The sequence below is a fragment of the Coturnix japonica genome, chromosome 15, assembly GCF_001577835.2.
Source record: "Coturnix japonica isolate 7356 chromosome 15, Coturnix japonica 2.1, whole genome shotgun sequence".
Lineage (NCBI taxonomy): Eukaryota > Metazoa > Chordata > Aves > Galliformes > Phasianidae > Coturnix > Coturnix japonica.
This window is the reverse complement of record NC_029530.1, coordinates 6592892-6617260: the sequence shown is the minus strand read 5'-3', so window position 1 is coordinate 6617260 and position 24369 is coordinate 6592892. Positions and strand designations below refer to the sequence as shown.

The 24369-nt window shown below is 50.0% G+C and overlaps 1 protein-coding gene across 1 annotated transcript in view; it reads left to right on the top strand.

Annotated features, from left to right (window-relative positions):
* The first annotated feature begins 1353 nt into the window (after window positions 1-1353).
* Window positions 1354-24369, top strand: part of MN1 (MN1 proto-oncogene, transcriptional regulator) — a 35586-nt gene continuing 12570 nt past the window's right edge. The window contains exon 1 of the mRNA XM_015878308.2: window positions 1354-4863. Coding sequence (XP_015733794.1) covers window positions 1425-4863 — 3439 coding nt within the window. The 5' untranslated portion in view covers window positions 1354-1424. The remainder of the gene's footprint in view (window positions 4864-24369) is intronic.

The window sequence follows — 24369 nt, the reverse complement described above, 5'->3', positions numbered from 1 at the left end:
TGGAGCCCGGCACCGCGCCCCGACGGCTCCGCTCCGCCATCCCGGAGCGCTGCGACGCGAGGCCGCCAGGGGGAGCTGCGGCCGTTCGCAAGACGAGCTCCGACGGAGCGCACGGAGCCGCAGAGGAACGAGACCGGAGCGGGCAGCGGTCGCCGAAGCAGCGGCCGTAGAGCCCCGGGGAGCGGGGGTGGTGGTGGTCGGGGTGGGGTCAGGCCCTGGGGGAGCATCAGGACAACGGGATCCGAACCGCTCCGCTTTGTCAGCGCCCTCCCCGCCGCGCACAGAACTTCGCTTCTCCCCTTTGTGCCGCCGCCGACCCCCAACACCCCCCGTCCCTCCGCTAAGTAATAATTTCCACGTCCGATCCCATTTCTTCTCCCGTTGTGAAATCTCCCGGCCATCAGCGAGGAGGATAGTTCACATGAAAACTAATTACACAAAATCAATATTTAATCACAGCCCGGCATCCTGATCCTGCAGAAAAAAATCCCTTTAAAACTCCGCTGCCACACACCAATAGTGCCGGGCCGCTTATTTATAGAGCTCTTATTTATAGATCTCTCTCTCCCTCTCTCTTTTTGCTTTTTCTTTTTTTCCTTTTGCTCCGAGTCATTTCATTTTCTTCTTATTATTATTTTCTCTTCGCTACGAACAAGTGAGAGCTGTGAGCTCCGCAGGTGCCGCTTCCTTCCCCGTTGTCCCCCGGATCCCAGCGCTGTTCTCACCCCGGGGGCGCCGAGCTCGGACCGCTCCGCTCCCGCTGCCCCGTCCCGGGCCGTGCCGCCTCTCCCTATTTCTCAGCCGTTACCGGGAGGGCTCCGACCGCGCACGGCCGGATCGGCGGCACCTCCCAGGCTCGGGGTGCCCGAATCTCTCCGCTCCGCTCGGCGCCCCGACGGCCGGGCCGGGCGGGCGATACTCCGGGCTGCTCCCCCCCCAATTCCCCCCCGTTGTCACCGAGGGGCGCGGAGCCGGCGCGGCGGATCCACCTTAACGGCGAGCCCCGCCCCGGGCCGCGCGGCGCTCATTGGCGCAGCCCCGATGGCTGAAATTCATCGCTGAAATGCAAAACTTGTTGCTGCTCCGCCAGCGCCGGCTGAGAGCTGGGAGCGCGCGCGAGGGGAGCGCGGCGGAGCCCTCCGAGCGCCCGCACGAAGCGCCCGCCCCGGCCCCGGCCCCGCCGCCGCCCCCGGAGCCCCCGCAGGTCCGGCGGACGGCGATGAGGCGCGCGGCTCCCGGGCGCCGGTGGAGCCTATGAGCGGCGGCGCGGCGCCCCGTCGGCTCCCGGGCAGCGCAGCGCCGGGCGGCAGCGAGCGGAGAGGCGCGGGGTGAGGCGCGGGGCCGGGGCGCGGAGCGATGTGAACCGGGGCGGCTGGGGGGGGGCGGGCAGCGGGGGCGGCCATGAGCTTCTGAGCCCAGCGGGGATGTTCGGGCTGGAGCAGTTCGAGCCGCAGATGAGCAGCCGGAGCGGCGGGCAGGGGGAGCGCGGCTTCGGGCAGCCCGGACTGAGCATGAGCGCGCACTTCAAGGCTCCGGCCTTCGGCGGAGGCGGCCCGGCGGCCGCGGTGGACCCGGCCCTGGGCGCGCTGGGCGAGCCGCCCCTCCTCGGCATGAACATGAGCCTGCCCGGCGACGGCTACGGCTTCCCGGGCCGCGGCCCCGCCGAGCTGCACGGAGCCGGGATGCAGCCGCCCATGCACGGCTTCTTCGGCGGGCAGCAGCCGCACGGCGGCCACGGCGGCGCTCACCACCCGCACCAGCACCAGCACCAACACCAGCACCAGCCGCACTTCGGCGGCAACTTCGGGCCCGACCCCGGCGCGTCCTGCGTGCACGGCGGCCGCCTCCTGGGCTACAACGGCGCGCTGGGCGGGCAGACGGCGTTCGCCGACGGCTACGAGCACATGGCCGAGAGCCAGGGAGCAGAGGGCTTCGGACAGCAACGCGCCGGGAACCTGCCCGACTTCCAGCAGCACAGCGCCGGCGCCTCCGGACACGCCGTGCCGGCGCCTTGCCTGCCCCTCGACCAGTCCCCCAACCGCGCCGCCTCTTTCCACGGGCTCCCGGCGGCCGGTTCGTCCGAGCCCCACGGCCTGGAGCAGCGGCGGCTCCCCGCGCAGGACTCGCTGGAATACAATTACCCCGGCGACGGCCCCGCCGCGCACTTCGAGCTGCCGGTCTTCTCGCCGTCGGAGCCCGAGGGGCAGCTGCCGCACTACGGAGGCGGGCGGCAGGTGCCGGCGGGCGGCGGCTTCGCGGGGACGGCGCTGCCCCGGGCTCCGGGCATGGCCGTGGCCAAGGCGCAGCCCCCTCCTCCGCCGCCGCAACAGCAGCAGCAGCAACAGCAGCACGGCGTGTTCTTCGAGCGCTTCGGGGGAGCGCGGAAGATGCCCGGCAGCCTGGAGCCGGGGCCCGGCGGCCGGCACCCGCTGATGCAGCAGCAGCAGCCGCAGCAGCCGCCGGGTTTGCTGGCCAGACAGAACTCCTGCCCGCCGGCCATCCCTAGGCAACAGCAAACGGAAGCCAACGCTCCCAACCCCAACTTGCAGGACAATGGGCCGATAATGCAGAACCAGCACGCACAGTTTGAATACCCTATTCACAGACTGGAGAACAGGAATATGCATCCCTACGCCGACCCCGTGTTTAATATGCAGCACCCTCCTCCGCAACAGCCACCAAATCAAAGACTGCAGCACTTCGATGCCCCCTACGTGAGCGTCGCCAAGCGGCCGCGTTTCGACTTCCCGGGCAACCCCGGCGTCGAGCGCTGCGCCTCGTGGGCCGGCGGGATGCACGGCCCGGCCGTGGAGAGTCACCTGTCCCCGACCGCCTACCCGGGGCTGCCGGGCGACTTCACCCCGCCGGCTCCCGACGCCTTCGGGGGGCCGCTCCCGCACGGCGGCCCCGATCACCCGGCTCTATCGCAGCGCCAGAACGCGGCCCTGGTGATGAAGCAGATGGCATCTCGCAGCCAGCAGCGCCTGCGGCCGCCCAGCCTGCAGCAGCTGGGGCACCACGGCGACGTGGGTCCGCCCGGTTCCCTGCCGCCACCCGCCTTCGAACGCGAGGCCGCCGCCGCAGCTCGAGGCTTCGACGCCCCGGCTCCGCACCTGGCGCCCGACGGCACGTGGTTCGCGGGGCCGCCGCCGCCCGGGGAGCTGCTGCCGCGGCGCATGGCCGGGCCGGGGCTGCCGGCCGAACCGGCTCCCCACGAGCTGGGCCTGCAGCCGGGCGGCGCGGCCGTGCTGTTCCGACCGGGAACCGGAGCGCTGGGGCTGCAGGAGCCGCTGCGGATGGCGGGCGAAGGTCCGGCGCAGGCTCTGCCCTCGCCCGGCGTCCACCCGCCCTTCGCTCCCTCCGTGGGCGGCCTCTCGCAGCTGCAGTCCCCGGGTGGCGGCGTGGCCCTTCCCAGCGCCCCGTCCGAGCGCCGCGGCCCCGCCGACTTCGCTGCCCAGCCCGGTTTCCCCTTCGGGGCGGCGGCGCGGCAGCCCCCATCGCACGGGAACGCGCCCGCTCTGAGCGCCTCGCCCGGTGCGTACCCGCCGCCCCCCACCGAGTTCCCCCCGCCGCCGCCGCCGCGACCCGCAGCCAGCAAACTGGGCGCTCTGTCGCTGGGCTCGTTCAGCAAACCGGCCGGCAAGGACAACGTCTTCGGGCAGAGCTGCCTGGCCGCCCTGTCCACCGCCTGCCAGAACATGATCGCCAGCCTGGGAGCCCCCAACCTCAACGTCACCTTCAATAAGAAGAGCCCGGCCGAGGCCAAGCGCAAGCTGAGCCAGGCCGAGCCCGACCCGCCGCCGCCCGCCGCCCCGGACTATTTCCCGGCGGGGCCGACGGCGGGTGGGGGCGCGGGTAAGGCCGCTCCGCTGCTGCCCGCCGAGAGCAGCCTGTCGCCCGGCTTCGCGCTGGAGCCGGCGGCCGGAGGCGAGGGGAAGGCGGGCGGAGGGCGGGGGCGGGGCCGGCGGAAACGGGACAGCGGGCACGTCAGCCCCGGCACCTTCTTCGAGAAGTTCTCGACCGCGGAGGGCGGCGGGGCGGGCGTCAGCCCGGGGCAACCGGCGCCTCCGGCCGCGGGGGGTCCGACGGGAGCATCGGGAGCGGAGCGCGGCGGGGGCACGCCCCACGATAAGCCCCTGACATCGCCCTCCTGGGGCAAAGGCGGCGAGCTGCTGCTGGGCGAGCAGCCCGACCTCATGTCCTCGCTGGACAGCGGCATCCAGAGCGTGACCAAGTCGGACGGCAGCTCCCCGCACGTGGACTTTGCCGACGAGGTCAGCACCAGCTACGGCAACGAAGACGAGGTGTCCTCCAGCTCCGACAACGCCGGCCCCAAGCCCACGCGCAGCCCGCTGCTGGGCGGCTCGCCCAAACTGCCCCGCGGGGAGCACGCCCTGCTCAACGGACAGAAGCCCCTGGCCCTCGGCCTCCTCAATACATCTACCTCGACCCCCGACAGCTACGGGCTCAGCAGCACGGCGGGCGCGCACCCCGGCACGCCGGGCATGGAGCAGGTGCGGACCCCAACCAGCACCTCGACCCAGGACGAGATCCACCCCCTGGAGATCCTGCAGGCGCAGATCCAGCTCCAGCGGCAGCAGTTCAGCATCTCGGAAGACCAACCCTTGGGGCTGAAGAGCAAAAAGGGCGAGTGCGCGGGGCAGAATGGGGACAGTGACCTGAGCGGGTGTTGCTCAGAGGGTGTCAAGAACACCATGAGCACCATCGACCTGGACTCCCTGATGGCGGAGCACAACTCCACCTGGTACCTGCCTGGCGAGAAGGCCCTGATGGAGGGGCAGGAGGAGGACAAGCCCATGGCACCGTGGGAGAAGCCCAAGCCCACAAACCCCAGCAAAGAAGGTATCTGCTGTCCCGCGCGTGTCCTGGCCCACGGGGAGGGGGGGACTGTGGGCTGCTGTTGGGGTTACTGGGCATGTATCAACCTCACCCTGCCCTACAGCTCAGTGGGGCCGCAGTGCTGGGGGCAAAGCAGCCATGGCCCAGCGGGGCCCTGGGTTGTGGTTCTGAGCTTAGGGGCCACCTGCAGAGTGCTGAGGTGTGGGGGCTCAGCCAGGCACTGGGGGGGGCTCAGGGGCTCCTCACTGCTGTGCTTTGCAGCCGCTTCCTCTTAACTGTTCGATCTGCCCAAGCCATGGGAACATGCATTTGTTAGTGATCCCGCTTCACTTTCAGGTATTTTCATGCACGTGCTCTGAGCCGACTAGCAGGGAGATGCTTTTGGCCTTTATTTCTTTAGGAGGAAGGAAATTGAAGTTGGGGTTCTGGGTCCGCTGGTGTAAAACTTGCTTAGCTGGCAGATGTTTCATTTTGGCATTCAGTGTCATTTTTTGATCCATCCCCGTGCCCAGAGGGCAACGTAATTCTCCAAGCTCTGAAAAATAAGATTTCAACGGAGAAGTCCCTGTGATAAAGGCTGGTTAAGATAAAGGCGATTATGGATTCAATTGCTTTCTATTCTGTCGTCTCACGGCCGTATTTGAGAGCTGCCTGCCCGCCATGGGGATGTTACAATAGGCACATGTGTGTGAGGGCGCACAGGCAGTTGTGAGATGTGCCACAATTACACGTGTGTGATTTATATGCTAGAAATGCATTATTTCAGCCCAGGAAAGTTGCTGTTGTGGCATGACGGCGTAGTTTGGAGTTGTTTTTGTTAGGCTAAGTCTTACAGATTGACTTTGTGCTCGGTGATCTCACTAAGAAAGGCACTGAGAAATGAGATGGAGCTCAGGTGCTTTGGGCACCATCAGTTCCCCACTCCCAGTTCTGGTCAGTGCTCCAGCTTAGGCTTCCTGAAGCGTGAATCCTCGCCCCCACTGTTTGTCTCTTTGTTCATGGTTAATGCCCAGCTCAGGAGACTCTCATTTGAAGCGGGAGTGTTTAGCATGCACAGCAGACTGTAGGAAGCCCATCAGCATTCTCCGTGCTTCACTCAGGCAAGGACATAAATTGGTTTGTTTGGGGCCTTTCTTTTCCATTTTTAAATGGAGTTGCACACAGCATCCTTCCTGGCCCCTTCTCTTTTATTGTTTCTTGTACACAACATCTCGATCTGACTGGATCAATAGCTAGTTAGCACAAATCACAGCTCCTGTCAGTTCCACCTTGGCAGACTCGGCACACAGACGCGCTCGCCCTCCCTCCGTCATCCATCCCCTCACACACACACACACATACAGCCATGAACACACCTTGTGCTTAAGAACAGATTGCCAAAGGAGAATTTATCCCATTCACCCTAATTCCATAGATATACATATATAAAACAACAAAACAGCAGCAAACAGTCTGCACGTTTATTGAAAGTGCAGTTTGGCTTAAAATTCGGTGTGTTTTTGTGTGTGTGTGTGTGGTGGTGTGGAGTGTTGCCTTCTTTCACAGCACTCCTACGTGCACTCGGATCACCACTATTCTTAGTAACATCTTGAGCAATACGTCCCTGGTTGCGATAAGCACAGCGCTGCTGTTGGAACAGCTCATCACTCAGAAGGAAACCATTCCATCAGGGCTCCTAAATAAGGACGGGTTTGGGTATTCCAAAGGCAGAAAGCAGCCGGTTCTTACAGCAGTGATCACAGGCACTGTTTGGTTTCACCCTTTGGTTGTTGCAAGGTTCAAATGGCAAAACTCAGGGGCAGCAGCAGAGAATTTTCTGTAACTGTTATCCTCTGGTATACAGTTCCTTGTGCTAACACACAATGTAGCAGGGGAGCGAAAATGTTCTTGGCATGAATGTGATGGTGAAATCTGTGTTGGTTCTCCTTAGGTGCAGGGATAGGGGGAGGTGGACACGGCGATGCACGGGGCTGACTGCAGTGCTGGGCTCTGCTGTGAGTGTATTGGGGGGGGAGGATGAAGGCTTTGGTTCCACCGTTGCTCTCCCAGGGCTCTTTGTGATTGAGAAGCTCCCTAAAACTCAGCAACACCAGGAGCACAAGCGGGTGATACCTGGATTTCTGGGGGTGACAACTTGTTGGAGTTGTTTTCGTGGCTGTTTGCATTCCTTGTGATTCAACTCTTTTTTTAATACTCATGCCCGTAGTGAAATAATTAGCTAATTATCTGGCAGCCTGTGCGAGTTGTGAGATTTAAAGGTAGATGAGGACAGGTAATGGTATTTTAGACCGCAGTTCACACGCACTTGTGTCATTTAGTAACAACCTTTAGTCAGGAATTCTCTCTGACTCGGAGTTTCTTGTACCACCAGCTCTTTGGTGAGGGCCGATCGTTCCTTCCCCTGTCTGTAACATCACGCTCTGCTCTGCCGTGCAGCTACAGCAGGGAATGAAACATCACAGTGCTCAGCCTGGAGAGCTCCCGTTGACTTCAATAGCGTGGCTGTAGCTGACGAAGAGCAACTCGATCCAATTCACGTGAAAACCAGCTCTAGTTTAGCAGCTTTTTGCTTTGCTTGGTTTCACTGAAGCACAGCGATTTCCCTTCAGTGTGGTGTTGATTGCTATTCTCTCCAGGATCCCATTCACTGAGTTCTACTGGGCTCTTGCTTTTCATTTTTAATTGACGTTTGGAAGGTCCCGTGTTGCCTGTGCCAGGTGAGGACATCCACGTGTAACCCACAGCTGTGTAGGCACTGATAGCAAAAATCAGAGCGCAGTGCTATAGCTCCGCAGCCGTCGTGCTGTGCTGGGCACAGCAATGCTTTGTGCTTCATTCTTCAGTCTCTGTTCATATTTCATCATAACGCCCAACCTGTCATTTGTGGGAACCAGGAGGGTACAACTCTTGGTGCAGCAGTGGGTGATGTGTGTAAGTTACTACCAAGCATATTCACAAAGGACAAATTCGGTCCCGCTGAGGCGTTGGGAGCCTTTGTTTTCTTTCTTCTCCTGGTGTGTGCTTTTGTTGTCAGCTCTGCTAAATTTGGAGGGGTTTTTTGGGGGGATGAGGTTTGTTTGCTGAGGCTGAGTGTGTTAGATACGTTGTGGGGTGTTTCACGTGCTGAAATAGCGTGTGGAGCAGTGTGTGGTTGTAAGGATTGCTGGAAGTGAGTTCATTGATGGCACTCGGCGGTGATGAATGTGTGTTTCCTGATGCTGCTTTGTTTGCCTGAAAGAGAAGGGGAGAGTTTGCAATATTACTATAGCTGCTATAATGCAGTACTTAATGCATGTATGTGTGGGTTTGTTGGCATTTCAGTTCCTCCCGTGGCCGCTCCGTTTGCCTTTCCATCCACAGACCCGCGGCTGTGTCAGAATTAACGCTCATCAGCAGCGTGCTCTGCACCTTTGTACTTTCTTTGAACAAAGTCTGCTGTCTTATAAAGACAAATTCATTTGTGGGATAACAGGGGTGTGTGAATGGCAAAATATCTGTATGTGGCTGTGTGAAATCTTATCACTAGGCAAACCGCTGTATGTTTTAAGTCTCTCACGTCACATATATTTGTATTAAAAGTGGCAGAGTATCCACAGAAAATGTGGAGCTCTACAGTGAATCTTCAGGTGGCCCGACGTGTCTGCTGCTTTTCATACAAGATTTCCCCAAACTGAGCAGCTTAATGGCTCGTTCCTTGAGCACGCTTAGGAATAGTGACCGTTCACATTGTGCTTTGTGGGATTCGGCCCATTTCAGTTACCAGGAAGCCCCGCATGGCACTGTCTGTCCCTGTGCCTTTTTGTTCCACATTAAAAAGCCGAGCCCCCAAAAGCAGCTAAGTTTCATCTGTAAACACATGCCTATATTTTGGGGGGCATATTTAAGGCTGAGGTGGGTATTCTGAAGCACAGCATTCCTGGTTTTGTTTGTTGGAGGGGTGTTTTTAAGAAGGAGCTCCTGTTGGTGAGGTGTGTGCTTTGCTTCTGCACTTCTCCCTATGACTTTTGGGGTGGAGATACCCTATGGCAATTATGAAGAAGGCTGTTCGGTCCTCCAGGAATTAAGGTCCACCCTGGCTTTCCCCATCTTGGATTTTTTAGCTTTTAACATGTAAAGCAGGTTTTTCTCTATTTGGCACATAGTGATAAGACAACTGGCTTATTGAAAAAATACCCTTATTCATTGCTTTTCCTTTGCAAAACTTCTCTTTTGGTTGATGCCATTAAAGCAGCACTGATTATTAAGACATCACTAATTACTGGGGGCCCTTTTAACGCAAAGGCTTTTTCTTTTTTTTTTGCTATGAATTTATTACATTTTATGGATGATATGCTGATGTTTCAGAGCCACATTCCGGGGATCTCACTCCCCAGGATGCACGTGTGTGTGTGTTGGTCACTTGTAGCTCCTAAAGGTGCTCCCTGTCTGTGTGCTCAGCTTGTGCTGAGTGTCTGTTGTTGCATAAGCCTGGTGCGTTTGGCTTTAATTTTATCAAACCTATCTGTGCCTGCTTAGTATTTGAGCTTAAAAACTCAGTGCGTGACACTGCACCGTCCAGATTTTTATTAGCTTTTGAGGTTTGTCTGAAGGAGCTTTTTCACTTTGGGAAGCTGCAATCTGGTTGTGTTGAAGTGCTGCCTCGATAGGTTTCTGTATTACAATAAATACAGTTTATTTGAGAGCACGCATGGAATCAACACACATGTGAGCTGTGAGCTCTGCTGGTCCTTTACAGAACATTGTATTGGAGACTGTGTGCAGCCCAACCTCTGGGATCTCTCTTTTTGGAGCCTTTAAAAGCAGGATGTGAACACTGAGGCGCTGCCTTTTCTTCTCTTAACTCTCTTAGCTTCAGTTCTGGGCCTTCAGCACTTGGTGTTCTCCATCATAAAGAAGCTTTTAATCAGAGAGCGATTGTGAGAGCATGGTTTGTTGTGTTTTTTTTGGTGTAACAAAATATACATTTGTAAAGTTAAGTCTGCATCTCATTAATTTGGCGAATTAGTATTCACCAAATATTAGAGAGCATTTGTATTGCTAATAGAAAGATCATCCCGAGGCTGAGGAAGAGCAGTTAATTGAAAAAGCGGCCATTTGGAAAGGGAGGAAAAATCTTCATCCCCTCATTAAGTTGGTTTAAGATCGAGGATTTTAATCTGTGGTGTGAAGCAGATACTTAGAAAAATGGGGGTGGCCACATCCTTCCTCCCCTCATCGCTCTCCCAAAATGCAGTTTAAAAAGCAATGGCACAACCATTTATTATAATTATTATTTATTTATTTTTCCTTTGAAATACCCTGAAACCATTTTGCTATGAAGATGTGAATGGATCTGTTCACATAGGAAATGGAGGCTGGGCCGGGGTTATTTGCTGGTCAGGATTTGAGCATCTCTTCCCTAGGAAAACCTTTCCATTTTATCTTTCTCTCCCCCTTTCCGATCACCTTCCTCCACTGTGACATTTTGAAGCCTTTTGCTGAGCGCAGTCACAGAGGCACAGGGTGACAATGGGTGGAAGACAGCACGAAACCAGGGATGCAAATGCAGCCCCACGAGGGTCTGTCCCCTGGGAGCTCCTCTCTGTCACCCAGTGCTGGAGGTGACGCTCTGATTGTCTGCGTGGTTACAGCAGGCTGAGTGCTGTGAGTGCTGCCGGCCCTTGGCTAGATGGCACAGTTGGTCAAGTCATTATGCTTATGGATGCTTGGGTTTGCATTCCATTTAGATCGTGGTGGAGTCTGTATTAAGGTCCCACTCTCTAGCTCTCTTCTCCTGGAAAAAAAGACAGCAGTTGCGGCGCTTTGAACGGAGCGTGTGAGTGCAATAAGCTGGATGCATTCCTCTACCCGAGCAACAGAAAAAGAAACCGAAGCGATGGGGAAATATTTATCACCTCCTCCACAAATCCAGGGGAAGAAGAATCGTGGCTGTGTTCTTTTGCTTCTCTCTTCTTGGGCAGGGGAAGGAGCAGACCGTCCCCCAGGCAGTGCATACCCACGTTGGTTCAGCTATTGGCAGTTTAACACTGGTGTGGCCCCTCTGTTCTTGTGATGTGAGCTCCAGGTCCTGATGCAATGCTGCCACAAGCAGGGCATCCCTCACGTCTCCAGGGCACCTGGGTAACTTCTTGCATTTAATGCTGTAGGTGTTTTAAGTCTTGACTCGTTTGCGTTGGTAGATTTTACTCACTCCGCAATGTAACACTGGAAAAGTTTTTTATTTTTATTTTTGCCCAGTTTGAAGAATAGCCCAAATTTCAGGCCAAGAGCCGTTTTAAAAGCATGATAATAATAATAGAAATGTGCCTATTGTTTGTATTCCACCCCCACCCCCCCCGCAGGGAATTCCACTGTAATCACAATGAAAATTACCCCAATCTATGAGACAATAATTCTGATACATTTCAAAAATAGTATTATCATATAAAGTGCACAACAGCTGTTATTTTACGGTGGAACAGATTTTATTGTCGCTGGGTATTGGGTCAAACACTTGTAACACATCCTTGATTTGAACAAATCAGAAGCATTGAGTGCGTTTTTGAAGACAAAATCGGAGTGATTTTTCTTTTCTGCTTGTTGTTGGATGCTGTAGTTCCCATCTCTACCTCTAAATGTAAGCACATGCCTTTCTTTGTACGCTGTACCCATTCCCAGCTGTTCTCTGTACAAGCCCTTGCTTTTAGAGGCAGAGCAAAAATGAGGACTGTTTCAATCACAATTAAAATGTCACGTTATCTAGTTTGAGATAGGGGCACAAGCAAAGAAAAGAGAGCCTATCGGGTGACTTCTGCCTCCTTGTTCTTTTTTGGTGCTTTTAGTCAGTAGGATGTTTTGTGCCATCTTATCCTTATTATTTGTGGTATCTGCCTGCGAAATGGGTTTGAATTCAGATGGCTCTGAAGTGGTGCAGGGGAGCCGGGGTAGCTGTCAGAAGGAAAGCTACAGCAGTAAGCTCAGCTTTTTGCTTTAAACTCTGTGCATGCACAGTAGGACTCTATATGAGATGATAAAGCAGTCTGCTCTGTGAATGTACCACCTTTCTGAAATTACTTGAACTGAGGTACGTACGAGAAATGAAGGGATTAATTTGCTTTTGGGTACAGCACTGCTCCGGGCTGCAGGGCAGCTGTGGGCTCTGAGCTCCCTGACAAGGGCTGCCTTGCTGCTGCTACAGCGCTGTGAGTCTCAGTTGTATGAGCTGACTAACGTTGCTTTTTTTTGTGTTGTTTTTTTTTTCCTCCTTTAACAAATCAATGAAGTCTTACTCAAATAATTACCCAAACCCTTTTATATTTTTGAGTAATATTTTTTTTCTAGGCCACTTTGTGTGATTCTCAAATATGTGTTATAGAACAGAACAGATTAAATCTCATCCTCGAATCAGACAAATATGAACTCCAGGAGCTGGGAAAACATACAGTTGGAGAGACTGTGATATAATTAAGTTTTTATGTCTACCTATTAAGTGTAATGAAGGGTTGGTTGCTGGCCTTAAATTTGGAAAGCGCTTTACTGTAAAGCTTAAAACAGGAGTAGGTTCCTGTAATTACAGCATTGTAGTAAGAAGTGAGGCGAGGTAAAGGGAACAAAAACTATTCATTGTCCAATAGTCTTTACATTGCTGCTGCACTTACAGCTATCTGTTCTGAAGAATAAAATGATTTGTTGTACTGATTTTCAGGAATAAGCTAAAGAAGTCAGCACAGGAAAAGAAGAGGTGAAGAGTATTAAATGAGCGGCGCTCAGAAAATGCACTGATTTAACTTCTTTTGTGAGCCCTGATTTGAAGAGTGGTTGTTTGTGTATGAAATACAAAGCCATCATGCTGTCTTGTTTGGTTTTTGAGCTTCAGACATTTGATTCGAAAATCTAGAATTTGGAAAACTTTATATTTTCTATCCTCCCTTAATTGTATCAGGTGGAGTAAACCTCACCAGGTGTGGTCCGGGCAGCTCTGAGTCTGCTTTCACTTTGCCTTGAGCTCATTGCCTTCAGCTGATGGCAGCGCAGCAGGAAAACCTGGATCCCCGTGTGTTGATGGTTGGGAATGATTGCTTAGATTATATCTAGTTTCAGGTTGTATGGAACTCTTAGTAGTGAGAAATGAGCGTTTGTTCTTGATGATGGGATGTTTCTTTTAATTGTATGTACTACTAACTGTTGTTATAGCTCCCAATATTCCCGTGCAGTCATTCAGTGATAGCACAAAACCACTTTATATATGTCTGGGATTGACTGCGTTGAAGAGGAGCTGGTTTTGCTTCATACACAGAAGAGGGAAAAGACCAAACCTTTTCTTTTCCATTAGAAAAAAAACCCAACCCACATCCTTTTTTCCTCTCGTTGGCAAAAATTTGGCTTACGTCACATTTTTTGGAGGCTTTTTCCCCTCTGTTCTTGCTCCCATCCTACAGGACATACTTCATTCGCCTTTTGCCCTCCTTTTGTGGAGCTTCTCTCAGAACCTCCTTTTTGGGGGGCTGTGCTTTAATCATTTCTAAAGATGGCTCCCACTTTCCACAGTGGTGTGGCCCAAATAGAAATGTGAAAAGTTTCCATTACTGAGCTGTAAAAGAATACCGTAAATGGATTATGCAGAGAAAACCATTTAGATAAAAATGCAATTTTCCCTTTCACACACACTGCTAAGAATTAATAGCACATTCTTTCTAAATGGGTACTTCTGTATTATATTTTCACCTTAATGAAATTCTTTCCAAAACAGGAGTGTTTCATTTAAAATTTTAGAGCAAAATTGATCTGTCTTTAATCCTCAGTGCTTCCCCCCACCCCTCCTGATGAAAAGGTCTTTGCAGGCCACCTTGGAACCTTCTGGAATATACCTGGTGGGTTTGAGGTGTGTGCTTCAGACAGTGTCACAGTTTGCCTTGCTGTCCCTTCTGTAGGATGTGTGCTTTGGGGCATCTCTTGCCCACATCCCCATTTTGCATTCCCAACGTGTTGCTCAATGAGATGTTTGGAAGAAGCGGAGCTGCCCCACCGTGCTGTGCCTCAGCAATCCAGGCTGGAGATCCTGCAGCGTGGGGGAGTAACACAGAGCTAATTTTGGGAGGCAGGAGTTTCTTTCCATCTGCGGTGTTGGTATTTCTGATGCTTTCTTTTTTAGAGCAATTATATCACAAGCAGGACCCAATGCGTCGCTGTCACCGACTCTGGCTTCGTGCAGTCATGGGTCATTAGCTTGTATGTGTGAAAGCCAAGGTATTTTTTCTTCCTTCTGGCAGCTTTTCCTTGGATTAGAAGGAATAGCTCTGTGATGTGTGTGAGTAATAGCGATTCTCCCATTGATACAGGTGTGTGTGCAACACGCGTGTGTGTGTGCATTACAGCAGTCTTTCCAGCAAATATACAATAATATTATAAACAGCAAGTTGCAAGCAATAGCAAATCAAGGCATGCGATCAAGCTTTTTAACTGTTTCCTTTTAATAAAAGGGTTCTGATGGTGAGAACAAAACTCTGTGGTAGGCACAGGGCAAACACTCTTGAAGATGATCTTAAGCACGTGACTTAGGTGAGCCTGCTATCTACAAAGCCAAAGTATTCATGTCCCATCACCATGTATGTGCATTTGGGGACTTTTTGTCTTTTTCGGTGCTTTATAGGAAGGAAGTTTGTGTTTGCTGCGGGGGCAAAGGAAGTTCTCACTACTTCTCCTTTGCATTCGTTGAAACTTGTTCTTTGCCATCCAAAGAAGCACCGTGGGTAGTTACTGTTTCATGCATCGTGTTCACACAGAAACAAACTGCATCCATAGGTTCTTCCTGCTCCCAGTGGTGTGCAAACTTCTGGGAGATGGATCACAACATTCTTCAGTTCGTTATTCAAAATGTGTTCTCAGGCTTCCCCAGCAAATAGTGACTGGTTTGCACACTTCAACTTGGAAGCCTTTGTGATTTTCAGTGCGTGTCGGTGTGTTACCGATGTGATTTAGCACTGTTTTGTTTCCTTTCTGGCTTTCTCCTAACTAACACTGTGCTTAGTATGAGTTCTGGTTTGGAAAGGCGTATTTTTAGTCTTCTGATAATCTTCGGATCAAAGAAGAGAAAAATACTACAGTCATTATTTTGGGTCTTACATTACAGCTCTCTCTTCAGTCACCAATTTTCCCTCTTTGTGATTCACTGTTTGTGAATCACAGCAGTTCAGCCAGCATTGCACATCGTGGCTCTTACAGCCAAATATGCCATTCCCTGGAAGCAAAACTTTCGAACACTGAAAGATTTCGGTGTAGCTGTTTGTGATGTGTGACTTTTGTACTGGCAGAGCATTGGCTCTGTGAGTGTCTGTGTAAAAGGAAATGCTAAAAAGGCCACGAAAGTGATCACACAAAGTGGCTCTTGCTGAGAAATACTGTTGAATGGTCAGTGTGCTTTCTCATTTCTGATAGTCAAAGTGTGTGGAGTGTATAGTATTACACTGAGCTTTATTTCTTGTTATTGCACAGAAGTGCTCTGGATTCCGGATGGATTCTGAAGCCCTGTTTTGCTGCAGGGCAGAACCACATGCAAATGCAGAGGTCCCGGTTATCTGCACTGCAGCACTATCTCAGCCCCTGCTCCCGAGGTGCAAAAAAATAGTGTTAAACCTGAGTGGTGTTGTGCAGCCATCTTATTGTTAGCAACTTGGTGTCTTAGGAGGAAAATGAAATGGAACTGGCCAAGCTGTGAGCTGCGCTGAGGCTGTTGGCTGGTCGTGGTGCCCTAGGAGTAACGTGTCTGTCATCAGAAGGGTTTGCTGCCCTTTGGTGAATGGTTAACCATTTATAGAATGCTGCTCCATCCCACTCCATACGTAAGTATGAATTTCTTACGCATCACTTTTTTTTTTCTTTCTTTCTTTTTTTCTTTCTTTTTTTATTTCTTTTTTGATACTAATGACACCTGGCAGGCACGCTGATACTAAGTTATGCATTTAAGCATTGGTTGTTACAAAAAAAATCTTGCTGGCCATTGTTTCAATTAAAATATATATATATAAATACCCTTCTCATCTTCAAAGTCTCTGCTGTTACAGTTGTTTTCTCTTTGAATGTCAGGATTCTGTCTTTGATTATATACAGGATTGTCTCTTGTCATTTCATAACCATTTTTGTGCATGTGGATACATGGAGACGTTTTGCAGTTCGTCGCAGCTCCTTCCCAGTCCTGGTGCTTCTTTAAGGAAGCAACGTTGCGTTTAAGAATATAGATAGTCAACAAGAAAATAACAGGTTTTGATTTGATATTTTCCTGGGATTATTTTTTTTCTTGTTAAGCCCTATGGAATATAGAACTTCCTTTCAGAATTAGAATGTGCGCTTTGGAAAGAACCCTTTCTTCCACTTCTCACTTAAGATCGTATCCAAAATCATTCCTTCAGAATTTTCTCCTTCTTTCCTTTTGCTGCTTTGGCAATTTACAGCACACATAAAAAGAATCAAGAGCTGTAATTTCACCACCTGTTTATTCAGCTTCTGGAAAGTTTTTTTTTGGGGAAAAAAAGAGAATGAAAAAATGGGTTTAAAAATACAAACGGTGATTACTGTGTTACTAAATGAATGTGGAAGACAACAGTTTTCCATTTTCTGAACTGCTCTTCTCTGAAGACAGGCAAGCCTCAGAAAAGTCATGTTGGAGAATTAAACAGGAGGAGGATAGGAGGTTAAAAAGGCACTAACATTCATCTTTATGGTTATTGGGAAGCAGGAAAAAGAGGAAAGGCTGAATGCTGACGGCCAGCTTGTAAAGAATACATGTGAAAACGACAGCCCGTTTGGAAGCAGGAGGAGGTCGGTGCTGTGCTGGGAGCGCCGTGCGGCTCCGCGTTCAGCATCGCTGCCCCGCTGTGTGCTGGGCTGGGAGGATGCAGTGCAGGAGTGCTGGAGGCACGGCTCCAACTGCTCTGCTCCAGCGAGCTAAGAGTGGGTTGCTTGCTTTGCTTGCTTGGTTTCAAGGTGTCTGTCTGGCCTCAGGGCTGAGCGCGTTGCTGCTAGACGCTGCCTGCCCTGCTCCCCATGGATAGAATCAAAGGGCAGGGGCTTGCTGAGACGGTGGCTCTCCAGAAGGGCCTCCCAGAGCAAAACGAAGGCATGCAGACAGGAGATGGGGTCCTGTGTTTTGGCTGTGCATGGGTAAACTTATGGTCTGTGTGCGTGTGAATGTTCTTCCACTGTGGAGTGGTGTTGGTGCTGCTACGGTAATGGGAAAACAGAGCAACGAGGGGGTTGTGGGGCTGCACCAACACAGAACAGATCCCTCCTTTAGAAGGTGGTTTTGCTCTTGATGGCCAACCCAAAGCCCGGGTGGCTGCGGACCTCTCTGCTATCCTTCCGTGCACACTCACAGCAGGGTGTTGTAAAAATGCATTGCTTAATGTGTGTATTGCTTCAGAGGGTTAAATACAACTAATTCAAAAGCTAACCTCTCCGTTCAGGTTTGCCAGTTTTGTTTCATTAGATAGAATTCTTTGCAGTGGAGTTTGTAAATCCTAGCTGTGTTTTTGAACGGGCGCTTTGTTCCCTTGTGTTCTGTAAGAAAAGGCCTAAAAAGGACTCACTGTATCTTTAAACGTGTGGATCCTCAAACCTCCCTAGGAAGGGGAAGGGGGAAGGGACCCTTTCAGGATTAATTAAACAGAGATGTCTTGCCGTATACTTCAGGGTTTTACTGATAAATGCCAGCCCCTCACCCAGGTCTGGTGGCTGTTATTATTTAATCACAGCTATTAAAAGAAATCCGAGAAATCTCTCCTTTCTCCTCCTCCCGCATTCCATTTATCTGTCCTCCCAACCTGTTTGTTTGTGTATGGTTAAGTTTTCTGTGCCAGTGAGAAGCAGAGTGGAAATGTCAGGGGTCAGGCTGCAGGCAGGCAGGGGAGCAGTCAGCCCGGCTTCAGCTGCAGTCTTTGACTTTCTGAGAAATCTGAGATATGTTCCAGGCAAGATTAACTCTTTCCAGCACAGCTGCCTTGCTGCTGCTGGCCTGAGGAATATGGATCAAGATGGGCATGTTAAGAAATTGGGTTCGGTTTCTGTCATGCATATGTCCTCGTAGTCTAATTGGTGATGGGTGCTACTGCTTTCATTTCATTCACCCTCTTATCTAAGACGAGCAGGCTTAAAATTTCATCTGTCTTGGCAGCTGTGCATCTGGAAGATGTGGCTGCATGGATACAACCTCTGGGAAGGATGGAGGATGGAATAATTTATTGCAGTGCTGCTATGGGTACCTATTTCTCAGCCCATTTTCCAGGAAACAAAGCATTCATCCACAAGGGCACAATGCTTCTGTTTGGAGACACGTTTTTGGTTAGCAGTGTGGCTTGGAGCTTGCCACTCAAAAGATGTCTAAAACACAATCTGAATGCTCTTACCTTCAGAATAACCAGTTCTGACATTGGCCGATTAACCTAGTGTCTCACATGCTTTAAGATGCGTGTAGTGCAGGGTGTTAAACACACAGCAGCCCTGGCTTTTGGCGAAGCCAGATAAGGGTTTTGGTGGTGTGACTCATGTGGCACCACCTGCATCTCACCCTGCCCATGCAAATGGAACGTGTGAGTCAGCTGTGGGGTGGAGATTATTTGTTGCCTTATGGTAGTGAACTGGGGTGCTTAAAATCTTGCCTGCTTCGACAGAGCGGCAAAGTACAAGCAGTGCCCTTCTTGAGGTAGCTGTAAAGACTGGAGGTAGCAATGCCTTCATTTTTGGCTTTATTTTTGTAGCAAGGCGTTTCTTTGGAGGTTGCCTATGTTGAAGCAGTGGGCCTCCCTGCAGCGAGCAGGATGTGTGGGGGGTGTGATGGAGGAGCACTCAGCCCAGTGTAAGCAAAATCCTCTCACAAAGGGATCTCGGTCTTGCTGCTTTGCTTCTGATCTTATGAGGGTGTTTCTGAGCTTTAAATTTCTAGTAGACCATGTGCCTGGGAAGGTTGTTTGCTGTTATCTAATTAGCACGCACCCAGGTGATGATTCTGTGCAACTTAACTACTTTTTATAGGGGTAAACAGTTGTCTACAGCAAATTCCCCTGTTTTAGCTTACGTGAGTTGAGTAATGCTATCATTTGTGTCTGGAAGAATGAGGCCATTTGTGTTAGCGTTCCTCTCTGGCTGGTTCCTGCCGTGCCTGGAGCACACCAGGCTGAGGGATGTGTCTGTTGTCTCCTTCACTGCTTGTGCTACGCCTCTGCAAGTCCGCAGCTCAGCAAGTATGGGTGAAGCAGTCACTGCTTTCTCTATGTGTGCTTATAGAGGAGCATTCCGTGCTGGTATCACTTCGTGCTATTTGCATATTGTATCTGCTTTAAATTTATCTTCCTCTGCCACTCCTTTGTTAACTCAGTTGCAAAGTGCTGCTTGGCTGAGCCTTCAGCAGAGAGAGTGACTGAGTCTGGAGGGTTTTGTTCTGGGCACTGGGTGAGCAAGGGAAACCTGGAGCTCCCTTCTGGTGGGACAGCTGTGCTTTTGTAGTGTATGTAAAAGGAAGGGCTCTGCAGTTAGTATCATCTTCCTAACATCAGGATATCTGTTTATCGCTGTGATAATAGAAGATTAGCCCCCATAACAGGTCTTGAAATAAATTTCAGGGATTGTGTATAATGTAAAGGAACTGTTGTGTAGGCCTGAGCCACTGATTGAACACCTGGGGAAAGGACCCAGCCAGCTCTGGGAGTACAGGTGAAGGCAATTTAGCTGTGTGAACAGAAGGAGTGGAGCTTTGCTGCACCTCTCTTAGACCTCATTGAAGGGCTGACTGCCCCTGGGGAAGGTTCTCTTTATGGAGGTTCCTCCTTGGCAAAGCTTTCCCCTGTGAGCCTGGAATCTCCTGATACAGGTGAGCAATCTTCTTCCCTTTCTTTATAGCACCTTTCTATGGTGCCAGTTCTTCTGTCATCATATCCAGGTTAACAGAAGTTTTAACAAATAGCTGCAGATGCATATGGGACAGAAATGAAGTGTAATTTGTCATCTGCTAATCCTATACAGACTCGCCATCATTGTGAGGTATGCATCTTGCTTTAGTGTGTCAGCACTTGTGTGGTTTGGTGCTGCTCTGTCCTGTCCCTTGTCCCTGCTTTTCCTGTACAGTCACTAAGTGGAAGTTGGCGTTTCTAGAGTTCTTGTCCCTGATTGCTCTGAAGCAGAGCCTGCACAGCTGCTAGCATGGAGTGGAAAGTTAATTGTCTGTCATCGTTTCATTTTCCAGTGATATTGAAATTGTTGTGCTTCATAAATCACACGAGCATGTAGCTAGAAAGGAAATATGGGCCCATACTTTTAGCTTTAGGTTTGGAGATGAGACCACATCAGCACTGTGTTGTACTGGCCCGTTCTGTTGTGTTACAGACCTTTGAAACTTTAGAGTTAATTTTCAGTTGAAAAGCAGTGAAAGTCTGTCTGTACGTGACTTTGTTCCTCCAACAGCTATTTGCTCCTGATTTGCTGCTATTCTGAGAATTTCATGAAGACTTTTCATGGTGATGTGACAACTGGAAGAAAAAGATGAGCTCATCCTAATAGTAGCATTTAGAGACTTACCTAAGTAAGCCAGGTTTCTTTGTGTTGTGTTGTTTTAAGATGTATTTCCCTCAGTGCTGTTCCTCCTTCCCATGGCTGCATTTCTTCTATCTGATGATGTATTTTATTGTTTTTCCTCGAGATAAATTTAAATTTAAAACATGCTGTTCAACCAGGCCCTGGTGCTCAGTCAGATGCGTGACCTCCAGCTGAATCAATGTACCTTTCTGCTGTTTTGTGGGATGTTTCTGAATGCACCAAATCTATTATTTGGCAACAACATTTCCATCTCTTTTTGCAGCCAATATCAAATTTGGGGTATACCAAAATTTGAGATTTTCCTATTGCAGAAAGGACCCGGCAAACACTTAATAGTGCGTTTTGCAATGACAGCATCAGGTATCAGTCTGATTTACCTAAATGTTTTCCTGCAGAGATTTTGGCCGTTGTTGAACAAACTCAAGTTTTCTGAAGTCTGCTTTTGTTTTTCCTCTTAGGCTTTTTAGAAGTTGTTCACAGATTACTAGAAATCAGCAAATCACGATTGGAAAACCATTGGTTTTTAGGGTGGTACCTCTGTGCCTTCTGTGTTCATTGGGGTGGACTAAGGAGTGTTCATCTCTAGCATGGCTCTCTCCAGGCTCTTAGGATGAGACCCAGGCTTTGTTTCTTAGGTTTCTGATCTTTTTCTTTGGAAACTGCTTGAACTCCTTTTGATTTCAGTGAAGCCATTTCCCAAGGTCTCCTCATATAAGCCACTACTTCCAAGACCAATAAACTGCAATTGGAGGTATCCTAAAGGGCAATGAGATGTATTTCAGGGTAATGCTCTAAACGAATTAAATGAAATAGCTAAAGATCCTGGATGCTGTTTATTCTACCTTACTGTAAGCTTTAGGTAAACTGCAGCTGTATTTTCACAAATATTCTTGAGCTCATGTGGCTTAACCCAGGGTGTTAATGTACGTTATCACCACTTCTTGGTGTGCAAGAGCCTCAGATGTGTGAGACCCCTGGGAGTGATTGACTTTGCCTGTGGCAGTTTTGTATTATGGGCTCTCGTAATTGTGAATTATAGATACGGCAGAAGCACTTGCAGGAGATGCAGGCAGAACTGGGGAAAAGATGGGAGGAACTGATGGATGAACTTTCAGCAGCCGGGAGGGCTTGAGGTGTTCCTGCCCTGGCAGGATGCAGATGTGACTTTGGGATATGAGGCTGCTGCTCCTATTGATTTCTTTGGGAACAAGATGACTACATAAGTAACAGGCTTCAACCAAACGTATCCAAACCTTCTCCTCATGAGAGACTGATAATGTTTCAGAGACAAATTCTTTTTATTCCACTGGGCTAACAAGTACTCATTTAATTTGCATCCTGAAACTAAACGACCACAAACAAAGTTCTTTGAAGGGAATCTTCTTCTTTCATTCTGTTTTAATTTGAGGAAAACAGAGATTTCCATGTTATAATTTGCGGGGCTGAAAAATCCTACTTAGTGTTGTCGTTTCTATTTTTTTTCTCAGCAATTATGTAGACTCTTGCACAAATCTGATGAGGGAAAGCTGGAATTTACATGTTTCTTCCTCTGTTTCACTCTCTGCGTAATCACCATCTATTCATTGCCTTTACAAACTCCATTAATACACTCACTTTCCTTGCTAGTGCGAGTGGGTGTTTTAATGCTATTTTTGTGGGCCTGTTCTGTGTGTTGAAACTCCCGTTGGTCTGAAGGTGATGTTACCACTTTGGACCTGTATGTCCTCAAGAAGAAATGAGCTACAGCAAAGCTTACTATAGCGGTAGGGCTGGTTTAGAATGAGTTGGCTGTTTGAGTAAATATTGCTCATTTAGTTATCATCCTCTGGCTAAGATTCGTATCAGTGGTGGTGGCGCAGCCAGCAGACCCAACTCCAAGCTATTTCTTGTCAATCAACGTGCTTTGAGAAGTGCCATCGTAATGGGGTAAAGCAACTTACAGGTCAATAAAACCTGATTTCCAGCCATAGGCTGGGTCAGCACCTGGTGAGAGTTCAGAGCATTTCTGTGACTGATGGTGAACCCCCCCAGAGCTTTGGCTGCTGATGGCCAGTTGTGCTGTGCAGGGCCGGGGGTATAAGTCACCATTCATCCACTCACTTCCTTATTAAATGCCAAGGTGGCCATTGAAAGCAGAACATTTAGGTAGAGTGTATTTCAGTTCGGGTCTATCCTGAAATAATACTAAACAACATCTAGGCGTTGGGTTTAGTTACATGAATGCACACCGAACAGTTCCAACTGACCTCAGTGTGGGTAGAAAATTCCACTTTGAAATTGATTATTTAAAAAAGCCATTTTATTCGCTCCTGTGTTCTGACTCTGAAGAGGTGGATTTCACGTGGTCTGGCGCTGTGCGTAAAGCTGCCGCGTGATAATTTGCGTGCACGTGAAGCACATTTGAAAGTACTGGATGCAAGATCCAACGTTTCCTTGCTCGTCATGGATGTGTGGGTTGTTATCTTTGGTGAAAATAGGTTCAGAGCATTTAGTTAGTGCGAGTGAGTGATGTACGCCAACAGTAGAGAAAACATGGGATCAGTCAGCCAATATTCACTCCTACTATGGAGTTCTCCTCTTCATGTTGCATATGGGATGTAGAGGTGGAGAGAGACGTGGCTGAAAAAGCTGCTGTCCTTAGGAGCATTCAGAGAAGCTGTTCATAATCTGTTTTCCTGATACTGGGTCTGAGTGTAAACGTAATGGGCAGGAGGGAGGTTTTAAGCCATTGAGTCCTTACTGAGCTGAACAGAAGTGCAAGGTGTGGTTGCCTTTCCTGACAGCTATCATTGAGAAGTGTGTACAAGTTTCCGTTTCATTGCTGAACCTATTTGGTCCCAGTGCAGAGTATGGAGCCATGTCACTGATTGTTGCTGGACACTTGGGAAGACATGACTTTACTGAAAGTTTGCTTGCCAAAAAGGAGGTGAAGAATGCATTGGTACCTGTCAGGTATTCACCCAGATGAACCTTGGAGCTCATAGAAGTCTCTTCTGAATGGCAGTCTTTCCTGACCAACAAGTGTTTTATTGGCTTAGAGAAGAGAATCTGCGTTCTCACAAATGCACTTTGTTAATGCGAACCTCCTCAAAATGAGTCACAAAGAAAGAAAACCTCTGCTGGCATTTCAAACTGGGAAGGAAGGATAGGGTGACTTTCTGCTTTGTCATCAGTTCAGGCCATGGTAAATAATCCAGAACTCCTAGTGGATTCACTGGCCTCCACATGGTAGCATAGAAACGTCAGGAGAGCTGAATCAGCTGCAATGGGACATGTTGCAATTTCATGACTTCCACTTGTTTTATCTTGGAACTGCCTATAAACGGTTTGACTGCTGGTGGCAGTTGGTTTGCATTGCTTTTTTTAGCTTCTCATACCATGCAGGGCTGAGGACAGCACGGCATTGGTGGCAGTGCTGGGAGGTGGACCAGTTGTTCAGAAGCCGTGCAGTTGGATTAGCGTAGGCCACAGGTGAAAGTTGGGCTGTCACAGCTCAGCTTTCACTTGCTGCTACATAGCAGTGGTCTGTCTGCTCTGGGGAAGGCAGGACGAGCCTTGCAGAAAGCAGTACTACAACACTGTAGCCTCCTGATGGGGTTTGGCTTGCAAGAATGGCTTTTTATTACATGTGAGCTAAAATCCTCTTCAGCAGCCTCTCCAAAATGGGAGGCAGTCAGAACTTAACTTCCCTGTGTGGTTTGCTTGTGTTGCAGTGAAGCCGGCATGAGAATGAATGTGTTAAAGTGAAAAGAGGAACTGGTGGCAGCCAAAAGAGAGGAAGGATATCAGTTAAAAACAGTGAACTGTACCCCTGTCCCTCCTTCCCACCCATGCCATACAACAGGGAACAGAAGCTGGTATGATCCCAAGGTATATTACACATTATCTCCAGAACTTCTGGCTTCCCCATGCTTGATACGGAGCTTGTATTTCTTCTCAGAGAGCCATATA